The sequence below is a fragment of the Rhinichthys klamathensis genome, unplaced genomic scaffold, assembly GCF_029890125.1.
Source record: "Rhinichthys klamathensis goyatoka isolate OS25496 unplaced genomic scaffold, OSU_Roscu_1.1 h1tg000523l_1, whole genome shotgun sequence".
Lineage (NCBI taxonomy): Eukaryota > Metazoa > Chordata > Actinopteri > Cypriniformes > Leuciscidae > Rhinichthys > Rhinichthys klamathensis.
Genome location: NW_026607002.1, coordinates 3406753 through 3421810, shown reverse-complemented (window position 1 = coordinate 3421810; position 15058 = coordinate 3406753). Strand labels below are relative to the sequence as shown.

The 15058-nt window shown below is 37.8% G+C and overlaps 2 protein-coding genes across 4 annotated transcripts in view; both read right to left on the bottom strand.

The window, feature by feature from the left end:
• Window positions 1-14763, bottom strand: part of LOC130073073 (nuclear factor 7, brain-like) — a 56906-nt gene extending 42143 nt beyond the window's left edge. For 2 of the 3 annotated variants that reach the window (XM_056238502.1, XM_056238500.1), the window contains exons 1-2: window positions 14333-14763; window positions 5195-5290 (exon numbers count right to left, since the gene is read on the bottom strand). In XM_056238502.1, the coding sequence (XP_056094477.1) occupies window positions 5195-5290; window positions 14333-14725 (489 nt within the window). In that variant the 5' untranslated portion in view covers window positions 14726-14763. Of the gene's footprint in view, window positions 1-4622; window positions 4765-4872; window positions 5104-5194; window positions 5291-14332 lie in introns of those variants that run through there. The other variant, XM_056238499.1, reaches the window with a different exon arrangement.
• On the bottom strand, window positions 1789-3178 carry LOC130073082 (uncharacterized). The gene is made up of 2 exons (XM_056238513.1): window positions 2690-3178; window positions 1789-2605 (listed from the first exon to the last, which is right to left on the bottom strand). The coding sequence occupies exons 1-2, from the start codon at window positions 2698-2700 to the stop codon at window positions 1804-1806; spliced, it is 813 nt and encodes a 270-aa protein (XP_056094488.1). The 5' UTR covers window positions 2701-3178; the 3' UTR covers window positions 1789-1803.
• Window positions 14764-15058: the final 295 nt, after the last annotated feature.

Sequence of the window (15058 nt, the reverse complement as noted above, 5' to 3'; positions counted from 1 at the left end):
TTCGCAATGAGGTAGAGTCTGAGAGCAGCTTAAATAGTCCACTGATGAAAGTCAGGTGCAAGGGTAATCAGTGCCAGGTATGTGAGAGGGAAATGTAGTTCAAAGAGGTTTAATATTCGGGAGAGGGATCCCTCTGGTGGCGAGCAGAAGGAATCACGGGAGTCTCGTTTGTGACACTTGCAGAGATGTGCTACATGGCTTTGTTTGAAACTATTTTCATTATGAAATAGTCTGTGACAGATTTCTTATTTGCTCTATGCTAACTATCAGACACATCAATAAATTATATATAATGATTAAAAAATATATAATTGTTGCTTAACAAATACAGGGCAGTTCAATAACAAATATCCTAATTTGACAGATGGCGAGATTGGTATTGAAGATAAATTACAATACAAACAATAAGTTATACAGTAAGTTACAGACAGATTCCTGTAGCAGCTACATCTTGTCATTGATGTGATCGCTGAGGTTTTTTTTTTTTTTCTTGAAGATAATGTCCATCTCAAATTTCAAATGAATTGATCTAGTCAAGTGAAATCGAGAAAATTAAAATCCAAAACATCTAATCTCATTGGCTGGATCGAATGTGACTTATCGATGGTTGGCCAGTTTACATGTCAGTCAGTTCTACTGGACTCAGTGGGCGGGGCTTGTCGAGAGTGAATGACAACTTATGTTTGACACATTTAGATGTAGAGAGCAGATTTTTTTTTAATGCGCATTAAAACTCAGTGATGATCAGTACAAGGTATGATAATAGAGGGATGATGACTTTACTGTTAGAATCAATGAAATGATTGTGTCTATAGTTCATGAACATTAGATCAGGTATGTCAGTGAAAATGTGTTTATCATAATACAGAAAATATTAAAATATATTTAAATCAGAATACACATCTAGTCTATAAGTTTACTATTGAGATATTTATCTATCTTAAGAATATTAGGAATATCTTTTACAATTGAATTAATTAAAAAAAGAATAAATACATAGGAACAATGAACAAACTATATTTCATGAACAAATATAGCATTATAGAATCATTAGATTAAAATGCAAATTAAAGGTATGAAAAGGTCTGCATGTGAATCAAATACATAAAAAAATACAAACAAAATGTACTTGTTTGTTGTTTCTTTATTGTTAACATAAAATATGATGGATGAAAGCCAAATTACAAATATCAATTTATGACAGAACCCTAAATCCAAATTCATAATTAACAATAATAAAATAGCCTGTTTGATTATTGTTTTGTAAGTTACAGAGAACAATGTTTTAAATAATACAAAATACACAAATTACATATGAACTTGATTATTGTTACAGATAATGATAATTTATAAAATGAAAACTTTAAACTAAATTGAAAATATAAATACATAAATATATTTATGCTAAAGCAAACCACATCATTTAAAACTCATAGTAACATTTCAAATATGAAACACAAGTTTACATTTTTCTTATGTTTTTACATTTGCTCAATTTTAAAGGTTGTGGTGTTTTTTGTCCTTTTGTGCCTCTTTTACTTTTGTAAGAATTATCTTGGCCAGGAATTTGATGTGAAATTGAAGTGTAGTTGAAATGTTAATGTTGTTTCATCATTTGTACATCAGATTGCAACATTGATTTAATTATGTTAACATTACATCAAGTGCTGGTCTAATTTCTTTTTCTTGCTTCCCCCACCCAAAATCAAAATGCTGGTCTAATTTCTTTTTATTGCTTCCTCCACCTGGAATCAAATTCTGGTCTAATTTCTTTGTATTGCTTCCTCCACCTGGAATCAAATTCTAGTCTAATTTATTTTTCTTGCTTCCCCCACCTGGAATCAAATGCTGGTCTAATTTCTTTTTCTTTTTATTGCTTCCTCCACCTGGAATCAAATGCTGGTCTAATTTCTTTTTCTTTTTCTTGCTTCCTCCAACTGGAATCAAATGCTGGTCTAATTTCTTTTTCTTTTTCTTGCTTCCTCCAACTGGAATCAAATGCTGGTCTAATTTCTTTTTCTTGCTTTCTCCACCTGGAATCAAATGCTGGTCTAATTTCTTTTTCTTTTTCTTGCTTCCTCCAACTGGAATCAAATGCTGGTCTAATTTCTTTTTCTTTTTATTGCTTCCTCCACCTGGAATCAAATGCTGGTCTAATTTCTTTTTCTTTTTCTTGCTTCCTCCAACTGGAATCAAATGCTGGTCTAATTTCTTTTTCTTTTTCTTGCTTCCTCCAACTGGAATCAAATGCTGGTCTAATTTCTTTTTCTTTTTCTTGCTTCCTCCAACTGGAATCAAATGCTGGTCTAATTTCTTTTTCTTTTTATTGCTTCCTCCACCTGGAATCAAATGCTGGTCTAATTTCTTTTTCTTTTTCTTGCTTCCTCCAACTGGAATCAAATGCTGGTCTAATTTCTTTTTCTTTTTCTTGCTTCCTCCAACTGGAATCAAATGCTGGTCTAATTTCTTTTTCTTGCTTTCTCCACCTGGAATCAAATGCTGGTCTAATTTCTTTTTCTTTTTCTTGCTTCCTCCAACTGGAATCAAATGCTGGTCTAATTTCTTTTTCTTTTCCTTGCTTGCGTTCGATGTTGAAGTCTGAAGCAGAAGAGAGAGAACAGATACACACTCATACATATATTAAGCCAAATAACCACAGAAATCATGGTTGCGTTCTGACATTCTCACTTTTACCAACATTGTCCTGCATCTTCTGTAAGACACTGAGCTTCAGGTTGGTCAGGTGATCTGTGAAAGTGACCGTCACACTTGGACTGGGGTCTGGATCTGGAAGATATTGGCCTCTGAAACAACATTCAAGAGTCAGAGATGCTGCTCATCGAAAAAGGGATATAGAACTCAAGGGTTCTTGACTCAATTTTAAGAACCCTTTATGCCAAAAAGTTTCTAAGGAGAAATGTCTTAAATTTTTTACTCTCATGTTAATTTGGTCATTTCAATTTTTGCTGATAAAGTTTATGTAGTGTCTGGACCAATCAGACACACAAATTATTCATTATATTTAATGAATAACACAGCAAACTCACTCTCCCAACAAAGGTCTATGAAACTTCCCCCAAAAACTAACATCCCAAATGAAGCTAACACACTGGCAGAACCCCGGTGTCCTGTTACAGGACACATTGAGACTGATGAGTTTTACGACCCCAGAGGAATTTCCTGACTCTCACTTAATTCTCACTGAGAAGGAGAAATTAATCCTTTTAATCCTAAATATTCTATATATATCCACTTGAGAAATGCATAAACATACATCTAATTTTTCCATCTCATGATTTTCCTTTATGTTGTTAGACCTATGTTTTCTTGTAAACTCTAATGGGTTAATGTTTCAGACTTTGCACACTATGGTTAACCAAAATCATATGTGTGGCATGTTTGGTCTCTATAAACTCCAAAAACTGATGGTTTGCTCAGGCTGTTGATCTGCTGAATTTCAAACAATGCTTTCCTATATTCTGCGTCAGCTCTCTTTCCCTTGGTAAACTGTATGCATGTATGTATGTGTATGTTAGAGTAGTTTAAAGGCTCGTACACACCGGGACGAATATCGGCGCGCGTTATTCGCCAGCGGTTTTCAACGCGTTTTTTGTGTTCACACCCAAGCAATTTTCGCTGACGATGCGCCGAGTGAACATGCCAATTCATTCCCTGACATTAGATGGCGCCCATTTGCTCTGCAATACCACTCCCACTCCATAACAGTTCTCTTTTATCAAGATTTTTGTAGTCGCTGTCGCGTTTGTCATATAGTTCTTTATGTTCCGACACCAACGAGACCAGCAGCTCTACATTCATCTTGCCTTGCATCTTCCTCGTCTTATTTCTTCTTCCCGGCCGTGTAGACCTGTCTATGGTGTAGACGCTACTTGGCGTATATCTTCTTCGCCGTTACGTATGTGTGCTCGGCAAGACCGTTTTGTGTTTGAGCGCCCCCAAGTTGTGTTTTACTGTAACTTCAGAAGCTCCAGACACGTGAGCAAAAGCGCCAATCTCATTGGTCGGATAGTTTTTGACGCGGCGCGTCAAACTAAAAAAACGAACTCGAGGCGTTTAAAAAAAAATTACGCTTTTAAGCGTGGCGTTTTTTGCGTTGGTGTGCACACTCACATTGGCGTCCTTTGTTTAGTCACGAGGCGTTAAACGTCGGCGAATATCACGCGCGAAATTCGTCCCGGTGTGAACAGGCCTTAAGTGTTTAGTCTAGTTAATAAAATCTTGTTCATGTCACACGTAAAGTTGTCCGTGTCTCAAGCTCATATCTGGAGTCACTAATCATAGTTCTTGACTACTTGCTCTTAGTAGTACTGTAAAGTAAGAAAGACATTTCCCATACTCCGGAAATGTAAATTTTTCTTAGAATTAATAAACAATTAACACTGTTCACGGGACAACCAGGTTAATTGATTGTAATATTAATTTACAACATTAAGTTAATTATATTAACTGATAAAAATATTCATAATCAATTATAACAAGTTATTATTGATTATTAATATTTCATAGAGCTGATTTGCTACATTTACAAGTAGTTAAATTCATAAAATGTAATTACTTGAAAGAATGAATGAATGGGTTAATTTAAACTAATGATAGGAAGCTCTACAATGTTCTATATATGAAGCGTCTGACGGAACCCTTCAATATTCCATATAGAACCTTTTCTTCTAAGAGTGATGATTTGAGTTCAGAAGCACATGAGAGACAAACAAACACAAACCTTTGCAATGTGACCTCAATGTTCTGTAAAGAAAAATAAAGAATTGTAAATTATTCAGCAAAACTGAGTTTGGCTTAAATCTCTGAAATTGACATTCATATAATTGGAGAATAATGAAATTTAATTGACACCTGCAGGAATGAAATATCTTCAGCCTTCATCTGCTCCTCGATGTCTCTGATTGTGATTGTGAGAGATGAAATCTGTTTGCTCATATCTTCAATCTTCTCCTTCATCATCTGACTCCTCTTCTCCTCTTCCTCTCTCAGCGCTGTTATTCTGGCCGCTTCTTCATCATGTAGAAACTGGTGAAGTTCCTCAAACTCATCTTTAATCTGCTTCTCTGTGCCTTGAGCGTGAAACTGAAATTAGAGACAACAATACTGACCAAACTAGATCTATATCAGTATCTACACTTCCAAAATTGCATTAATCACATTGTTTATTTCAAACCTTAATATCTTCAGCAGTTTTACACAGTTTCTGTTCACGATTCACAGATATTTTCAGTTCCTCCTGTAAGCGTTCCAGTGAAGCTTTGAGTATCTCCTGAAAGAAAACAACAAAAACAGGGTCTATTGTTACATTTATATTATTTTGGGATTTTTGCCTCTTTTATTTAATATAGTACAGACAGTGGAGGGAATGAATTTGAGCTGACAGATGCACTCAAAACATTTTTTTTACAACTTAATCTGACGTACTAAACCGATTTATTAAAAGCAAACATTAGATAATCTAGAAATTATACTTTTTTAAAAGGCTTTTTTTCATGTCAGTTAAGCTTAGTTCTCTCTCAAATTCTTATTGCTGTAATGCAGAAATATTTTACTCATTATACAGAATGTAAAGAGAACTGGATCAAAAACGCAGTAAATTTTATTAACAGAATAAACAAACTAATCAATACAAAAAACAGAGAACCCAACACAAGGAACACTGGGGTTTAAATACACAAGTGGTAACAGGCAAACAATACCCCCCTGGAAATACTCACAGAACTAATCAACAACAAGAACTACAAAGGACTACAAAACATGGACCAGAACAAGAAATTACATTAAAGTCAAGTCACATTTATTTATACAGCGCTTTTTACAATACAGATTGTTTTAAAGCAGCTTTACAGAGATAAGCGGGGGGAAAAAAATGCAACAAAGTTTGTTTTGAGTTTGTTTGTAAGAAAATAGCGTCTCAGTCCAGCTTAAGTAAGTTTAGTGATGTTTCATTTTTGTTGTAAAAAGTTCATAATTTAGTTCATTTCTATATATATATATATATATATATATATATATATATATATGTTTAATAGGGAGCCAATGCAGTGTTGACAGAACTGGGCTAATATGGTCATACTTCCTGGTTCTGGTAAGAACTCGAGCTGCTGCGTTTTGGACCAGCTGTAGTTTGTTTATTATGCGTGCAGGGCAACCACCCATAAAAGCAATGCAATAATCTAGCCTTGATGTCATGAACGCATTAGCTAATTTTTTCAACGCATTTGTCAATGAGAGCATATCAGAGATGGGGACTCGAGTTTGAGACTCGGACTCGAGTGCGACTTAAGTCCCACACACAGTGACTTCAGACTCGACTTGAGACTCGTCCCCGAAAGACTTCAGACTCGACTCGGACTCGAGCTGCGGGACTCGTGAACAATGTTTATTTTTAGGAAACGTCTGATGAGCTCGCTGTTATCCCCCTCCCTCCGTTACCTATAACCTGCCTACGTAACCACGTGGCCTATTGCTGGCAGCGCGCGCGCGACCGCACATGAGAGGATAACAAACAAAAAGTTCGACTGCACCGGCCACTGCTGTGCCATTCATCGTTAGCTTTGGGTTCAAAAACTTCAAACAAGACGCGCTCAAAAGAAGCGCTCAATGCAAAATATGCAGTATCACGATAAAAGATTCTGGCTCAACCACATCTAATTTTATCAGGCATCTGAAAACGCACCCTGATAGGTGAGTAAACATGTTTAGCTCAGCATTGACCATCTACCGTTAGCTTGCTTATTGCTTTAGCTACCTAACGTTACGAGAGGTTAACTCCGACTGTCTTCCTTATGAAATATGAATGAGCGTTTGTTTAATTGCCAAACTTGTGGTGGTCGATTAACGTAACGGTAATCATTTACGTGCCGCTGGCTGCCCGTTGTCTACAAACAGGTTTATTGTTGATCATGTAACGTTACTGTTTCATTTAGTTATAACGTTACACTGGTTTGAGAGTCTGGGATGTGTTGACTTACAGTATATAAGCTATGATTAATTGCATAGGCAGTGCAGCCAGAAGAAGCCAGAAATGTTTTGTGGCCCATACCTAGTGTGTTGAGAGAAGAGAAGGTTAACCAGTCTGATCTCACCCTTTGGATTTTTTTATTTCTAAACATTTTGTTCTTAACAAGTTACATGCCATAAGTTGGTCAGTTGCTTCACATTTACACTAAAGATTTTGAGCATTTTAATGTTTTGGAAGTGCACTGTAGTGTTAAAAATTTCATTTGGATGCAATAGTTTATTTGCATTTAGCTACACTGATGTTTTGCACTAAATAGGAGTGTGTCAATTTTAGTGTTGCGAGTTATATCATTTTCTATATTTGGTCTTATGTCTTGGTATGTTCAAGCTACAAGGCAAAATAACGAAATTAACTAAAAGTAAAGCATTCTTGGTGTTTTTGTCATGTTGCAATAGCCTTTTTACACTGATTATATACCAAAATCAAAGCTGATACTGTATGCTAATAGATAAAGGAGTCATAATAACATATGGTACCACTTTATTTTGATAGTCCACTTTATACATTCTACTAACTATAAGTAACTTTGCAGCTGCATGTCAACTAACTCTCATTAGAGTATTAGTAGGCTGTCTGCTTAATATCTGCTAATTATATATTATAATAACTTATTTTGTTGGTTCCCCAACAGATATTCTACTGACTATAAGTAACTTGGCAACTACAAGTCAACTTGTTCTCCGAACCCACATCATAACCTGACAGTCTACTACAGTCTACTAATACTCTAATGAGAGTTAGTTGACATGTAGTTGAAAATGTACATGGTTAGTAGAATGTCTAAAGTGGACTATCGAAATAAAGTGTAACCTAACATATTATATGCTTTGAATCCCTTATATAAAGCTATGCAGTGTTCTAAGCAACCTGGATGGGTCGCTGTACGTGATGCAACACTTATAACCACAAGAGACTTGAGACTTGACTTGGACTCTAGCTCAGAGACTTGAGACTTGACTTGGACTCTAGCTCAGAGACTTGAGACTTGACTTGGACTCTAGCTCAGAGACTTGAGACTTGACTTGGACTCTAGCTCGGAGACTTGTGAGCATCTCTGGAGCATATGACGTAAGTTAGATATATTTTTAAGATGGAAAAATGCGGTTATACAGATACTATTCATGTGACTTTCAAATGAAAGATTGCTATCAAAGAGCACACCAAGGTTCCTAACCGACGACGAAGACTTGACAGAGCAGCCATCAAGTGTTAGACAGTATTCTAGGTTATTACGTGAGGAAGGTTCTAATTCTGCTCGCATCTCAGCCTGCCTGACAGACATTTCTGGCTGGATGAAGGACCACCACCTTCAACTAAACTTTAGGAAGACAGAGTTGCTTGTGGTCCTGGCTAAACCAACACTACACCAAAACTTCTCCATTCAGCTGGGTTTGTCATCCATAACTACATCAAGGTCAACCAGGAACCTTGGAGTTGTGATTGATGATCAATTGAACTTTACAGACCACATTGCTAGTCCTTGTCCCTGCCCAACTCCTTGTCCAAGCACTTGTTCCATACAGACAGGACTATTATAATGCTCTCCTGGCAGGTCTTCCAGCTTGCACTATCAAACCTCTGCATATCAAAATTCTGCAGCTAGAGTGGTCTTTAACGAGCCGAAGAGAGCACACGTCACTCCTCTCCTCACAAAATTAATTGCACTGGTTGCCAGTTGCTGCTCGCATCAAATTTAAGTCACTGACTTTTGCCTACAGAACAACCACTGGCTCTGCTCCCTTTTACCTAAACTCATTACTTCAGACTTACGTCCCAATCAGAAACTGTCTTGTGGTGAACGCCGTCTTGTGGTGCCATCTAAAAGAGGCACTAAATCTCTTTTTCGGAACTTTTCCTGGTCTGTGCCATGCTGAGGGAATGATCTGCCCAACTCAACCAGAGCGGCTGAGTCTGTGTCCATTTTCAAGAAATGGCTGAAGACGCATCTTTTTCGGCAACACTTGATCCATTAATACTAACACTTTATTTTCTATTCTATATCTATTATCTTAAAAGTCTAAAGTACTGGAAAAGAGAGTAAAACGTTTCTGTTGCAATATCAAGTTTTTCTAAGCTATCTGGGATGCGGAGGAGTGATAGTTCTAACATATTTGTAACACTGAGTCGGATTTGTAACCTTGGCTAAATTAAGTATACACAAGACTAGATAACAATCTGAGATGTTATCGCTCTGCTGCAGAATTTCAACGGCATTAACATTGATTCCATGTGACAATATTAGATCTAAAGTATGATTATGACAATGAGTGGGTCCTGACACGTGTTGTCTAATTCCAATAGGGTTCAGAATGTCTCTAAATGCCGATCCTCAGGCTTCCTGGCCTGAGGCCCAATTCGTCAGGTTTGAGCTCTAAGACTATGTGCCATATTACTGGAGAGAAAAGCAGCACCATCCCAAGAGGGATGAATACCATCTCTTTTCAACAGGTCAGGTTTGCCCCAAAACTTTTCCAATTGCCTATTAACCCTATATTATTTTGCGTACACCACTTAGACAGCCAGCCATTGAGTAAGGATAGTCTAATAAGTATCTCATCACTCCGACGAACAAGAAGGGGTCCAGAGCAAATTACAGTGCCTGACATCGTACTTGCGAGTTCACACACCTCTTTAACATTAATTTTAGTGATCTCCGATTGGCAAAGTCGAACATCATTAGTGCCGACGTGAATAACAATCTTAGAGAATTTACGATTAGCATTAGCCAGCTTTAAGCCCCTTTAAATTTGCTTTGATGTCAGGCGCTCTGGCTCCCAGCAAACATGTGACTATGGTGGCGGGTGTCTCTATTTTCATGTTCCGTGTAAAAGAATCACCAATAACTAGGGCACATTCAACAGGACTCTCAGTGGGTGTTTCACTGAGTGGGGAGAACCTGTTTAATGTTGTAATAGGCTTTATGCACAGCTGCACTACTTCCTGAACTTCAGCCAGCTCCTTGTTTCCTGTCTGACATTATTGGACAAACTGATTAATCCAGGTGTGCCTGACCAGTAACAAATACCAGACACACCTGGGTTAATCAGTTTGTCCAATAATGTCAGACAGGAAACAAGGAGCTGGCTGAAGTTCAGGAAGTAGTGCAGCTGGGCATAAAGCCTATTGGAATGGAAGAGTTGTGTTTCGTCCCGCGACTGCAGTGTCTCACGGTCACCCAGTTGCCCTGCTGCACGGTCTGTGAACAATGTACAGAGTTCACTAAGCTAGTTGCATCCAAAGCAGTATCTAAAGCCCTATCATTCTTACTATCCTCGATTAAAGTTTGGATGCGTGTCTCTAGTTCTGAAAGCTGGTTTGGAGCATTGATCAGCGGTTTGCAGAAGCAGCAATGGCATCGAGCAATTTTCGCAGGTTGTGCAAAAAAATTTTTAATTAAAGTGAGTGGTATTTACACCCACTCAAGCGATTTGTTTGTTAAATTAAAAAGAAGCCATTGAGCATCGTCAAGATGTTAAAAGGAATTGGATTGGATTAAACCCGCCAATAGCGCGTCAGGTGGATAAGCCAGTTTGTGATTGGTCCCCGCAAAATTGTAACGGAAGCAGGATAAAAGAATGTACAGCAGTGTTTCTCAACCTCTCCTGCAGGGACCCCCTGACAGGCCATGTTTTTGTTTTAACTCTGAAATGGCACACCTGATTCAAGTAATTAAAGGCTTAATGAGTAATTAGAGTAGGAATAGTTCAATTAATCAATTAGTCAACTACTCATTAAGCCTTTAATGACTTGAATCAGGTGTGCCATTTCAGGGTTAAAACAGAAACATGGCCTGTCAGGGGGTCCCTGCAGGAGAGGTTGAGAAACACTGATGTACAGGTTTCCAGGCTGAGCTGCAGGGCGAAATCAAATCGCTGGCAGATCAGGCTGGGTCAAAAATTGTCATAATTTAGAAATAAAAGCCATTTTTCCTAGCCTGATTTTAGCCTCTGATTTAGTATCTGCTGTGAGACTTCAGTGTTAACGCCCACTGCTGTAAATGGCTGACATGTTTGCATATGAAAAAGCTAGCATTACATGTGGAACTGTCTCTCTTGAAATCTTTTACTACGTTTTTACATATATGCTGCATGAGGCACGTCAGATTTGCCGGTCGCGGGTCAAAAACGCGTTCACCTCACGGCAGCACATACTCTCCACTGCTGATTCCATTGGGTGGCATAGCCCACACAAACACCTGTCAAACACAGCGATAGGGACATCGATCTCTTTTTTTCTGCAATTTACACTTTAAATGTTCAATTCTATCTATACCTTTATCAACTGTATAAACTAACTTCACAACTTTTACTTGCACTGATATACAGTAGCAAGACTTTTTCTTTTAGATGTCCTCTTTCATAGACAGCTATTTTCTTCTTGCTGTGTAAATTTGTTTGTACAAATAATTTTAAATTTAACCAGTCAATGACCACTCCTCCCCCAAGTCCAGACAGTCCCCCAGAACCAAGAAATGTCCCACAGCCAGGGCCCTCAAGGTTAAAAGAGAGTTTACGATTGAATGCTTTGTTGATTAGGTAGAAACTGGAATTAAATCCACTACAATGTGTGACCTCAGGAACAACTTGCTTTTGTCAGGCAGACAAAGGTGTACTCGACTGTGCATGCTATGGGCTGAAGGAGGTGAGCCTGGGAGAAGAAGAAAGCCCACACTGCATCGAAGAACCATCACGCCCTGAGGTCATCATGAAAGAAAACATTGGGCAGTGGTGCATTGTCAACTACGTTGGTGAACCCTACCCAGGAATCATCCAGGAGGTTGAAGAAGATGTTGAAATGCATGCACAAGAATGGGGCCAACAAATTCTTCTGGCTGAGTCCACGAGAGGAAATTAGCTGGTACAGGGATAAGCAAATTGTGTGCCCGATGAAAGAGCCACAACCTTTAAACAAGAGGTCCGTCCAGCTAGAGAAGACAGTGTGGAATTTCATAGAAAAACACCTGGGATACTGGTTTGTTCAGTTGTTTACTGTTGCTGTTACTGGTATCTGTGAAAATGTTTAAGTGTGAATTTTAAGTTATCTGAAAAATGTTTAAGTTTGAATATTGATCAGTGACGTGATGTCCACCTTGTTACCTCTGTTTTTTTATGTTAATAAAATAAGTTTAACAAATGTTATACATTTCTTTGTGATTAATTTTAGGGAATGAAATGGCTAAATGAAATAATTCAAAAATGGGGCAAACATTCCATTGAAGTGTCTTTTTATTCTAAAAGAAATGTGTTGAAATTACCACTGCCTTAAAATACAACAACATTTTTCAAGATAATGCTTGTTAATGAAAACTTTGTTCAAATACATTTGCAGGGTAAAGTGAGGGACATTTTTTGCTCTTAGAAATTGTAAATATTACAATAACTGTGAATTCAAAACATTGATTAATTGAGATGAGAATGTCATGTAACAGGGTGGACATTTGGCTTTTGCCAAGTGAAGAATTTGGTCAAAATGATCAGTCATATCCTGAGCTGGACCAATATATTTTTCTTGTAGTGTAACAATTCTTCAGATGTAATGATTAAACTTTTTTGATAGAAATTTACGTCACTGAAATGGCACAGAATAGTAGTAGGAATTACCCATCTTGCCCTTAACTTACATACATGTTTAAGAACATTAAAATACTTCAAAACAACTGCAACAGGCCTGTCTCTGAAATGTAAACAAGGAAGGCAACGCTGGTTGACAACACTAATCCTAAAATATTAGCAGATTTTTATCTTTTAAAAATAACATTGCTGTAACTACATACACATACTACATTCACATGTCTGAGTATTATATAAATATTGTAAATTAATGCATTTATTGACTACAAAGTGGCCCTCCAGGAGCAGAATCCATAGCTCTTCCTGGAACTATCTGAAGTCTACGCGAATCATGTGACGATCAAGCATTTGGCACTTTAGTGATCGCAACTATCTCTCTATACTAGTATCTCTCTCTGGTGTAGTTACATTCAAGTTATATTAAAGGGCTCAGCCCACCGCTCACCCCTCCCTTTCGAAGAAGCTACGGTGGCTAAAACGGGACAAACATCGTCGTCTGAGACAGCAGAGAATAGCCAGAGTAAAACAAGTTTCTGTACCACAGTCCATTATAAACCACATCATGGATAAAGTTTCAGGTGAGGATCAGGGGTCTTAATACATAATATAATAATAGTAATCAGCTGATTGTCTCACGAACGTAACCAGCACAGTCTCCCCACATAGCAAACCCATAATACAGCGAGGGAGAAGAACCACATGAAACTATATATTTTTTCTAACAGGGTAGTAAAAGTTTAGCTTGCTAATATGAGCTGTTACTGTGGCTGAGCTGGTTAAAGCGTAAAGCCTTCCTTAAACTCGACGCGTCCGCATGAGCCCAAAGGTGCGTGCGGCAAAAATGACGTGATTGTAAAAGCGCGCGCGCCTCCGCATCCCCTAGGCACACTTACTACACGCACAATAGGCTTTTTTTCTCTGATTTTGGAAACTCGATCGACTTAAAATGCTTCCAAGATCGACGGGTTGGTGATTCCTGTAACAGTAACTGGTCAATGACAAGAGTAGCCTACTAATCAGCTGTCTCACGAACTTAACCAGCACATTTATCCCCACATAGCAAAGCCATAACACAGCGAGGGAGAAGAATTAAGTTACATGAAACAATCCAACTACATATTTACACCACTGACAAGGGAAAAGTCACTACTCACGGTGTTTATGACTAGCTTCTTCTAGCTTCCTGCGGCTTCTCTTTCAAGGTAGTGACGAAACGCGCTCTGTAACGCTGTGTGTTCGCTGTCGGCTACGGTAGAAACATGACGTCACAATATGGCGACCTTCATAGAAGGGGATTCCCGCGCCTATGTAGATATAAATTCCTCATTCTAAGGTAATAAAAACATTACGGTTTATTAAGTAAGTTCTTTATACACCACTGAACACATAGTTATGGATCTCATATTGCATTTCTGTTAATAGATACTCAAAAATGTTACACACTGCACCTTTAAGTCATGAAAATATTTTTTTCACAGGATTTTTTTTTTTTAAATATGTAATATTGGTGATCAAAGATGAGTTTTAACTGGGATAAAATTATTGCTTACAGGGAGATTAACAGATCTGGAAAGAAGAAAGGTCTGTGTTGTTCCTGTTTAAATAAACCCACACGAGCATTTTTTTTTTTTTTTTTTTTGTATTAGTTTGTCAAAGTAAAATTGTCTGTCTATTGATATTTGATGTAATCAAATGTTTTAAACATCATTTATCTGACCTTTTTATCCGCAACAGCTTCATCTAGAGGACTGAATCTGTGGTTGGTGTGTTTTCGGGAGTCTCGACACACCACACACACGGGCTGTTGATCATCCAGACAGAAGAGTTTGAGCTTCTCGTTGTGATCTCTACAGACTCCAGATCCAGATTTCTCTCTTCTCTCCTGTTGAAAACTCTCACACAAGTTCCTCAAAGCCAAATTTACTGGAGTACGATCATTTGAAGATGTTGTTCGGCAAACCGGACATTCTTTAAGTGTATTATTTTCCCAAACCCTCTGAATACAGCTTGAACAAAAACTGTGGCTACACGAAAGTAGAACAGGGTTTATAAAAATGTCACAGCACACCGGACAAGATAAATCCTCCTCAGAAAAAGATCTAGACGCCATTTTTCATAGTTGCTAATGAATCTCAAAGTAAAGTTTCACTTTCTTATAAAGCAAGGCTAGGCAGTTTCAGAGAGGCTACCAATAGAAAGTTAGTCTTGAAAGCACGTGATCTCACACTTCCCTTCAGAGCGTCTCCAAAGCCACGCCTCCTCCAAAACACATGCACGCGCACTGCAGAATTAGAATCAGAAAGAGCTTTATTGACATGAATGTTTGTTTACACACATAAGGAATTTGTTTTGGTGACAGAAGCTTCCAGTACAGAAGGCAAGTACAAACAAACATAGGAATTACACCAAAATAAAATATAACAATATTATAAGGAAAAAAAAA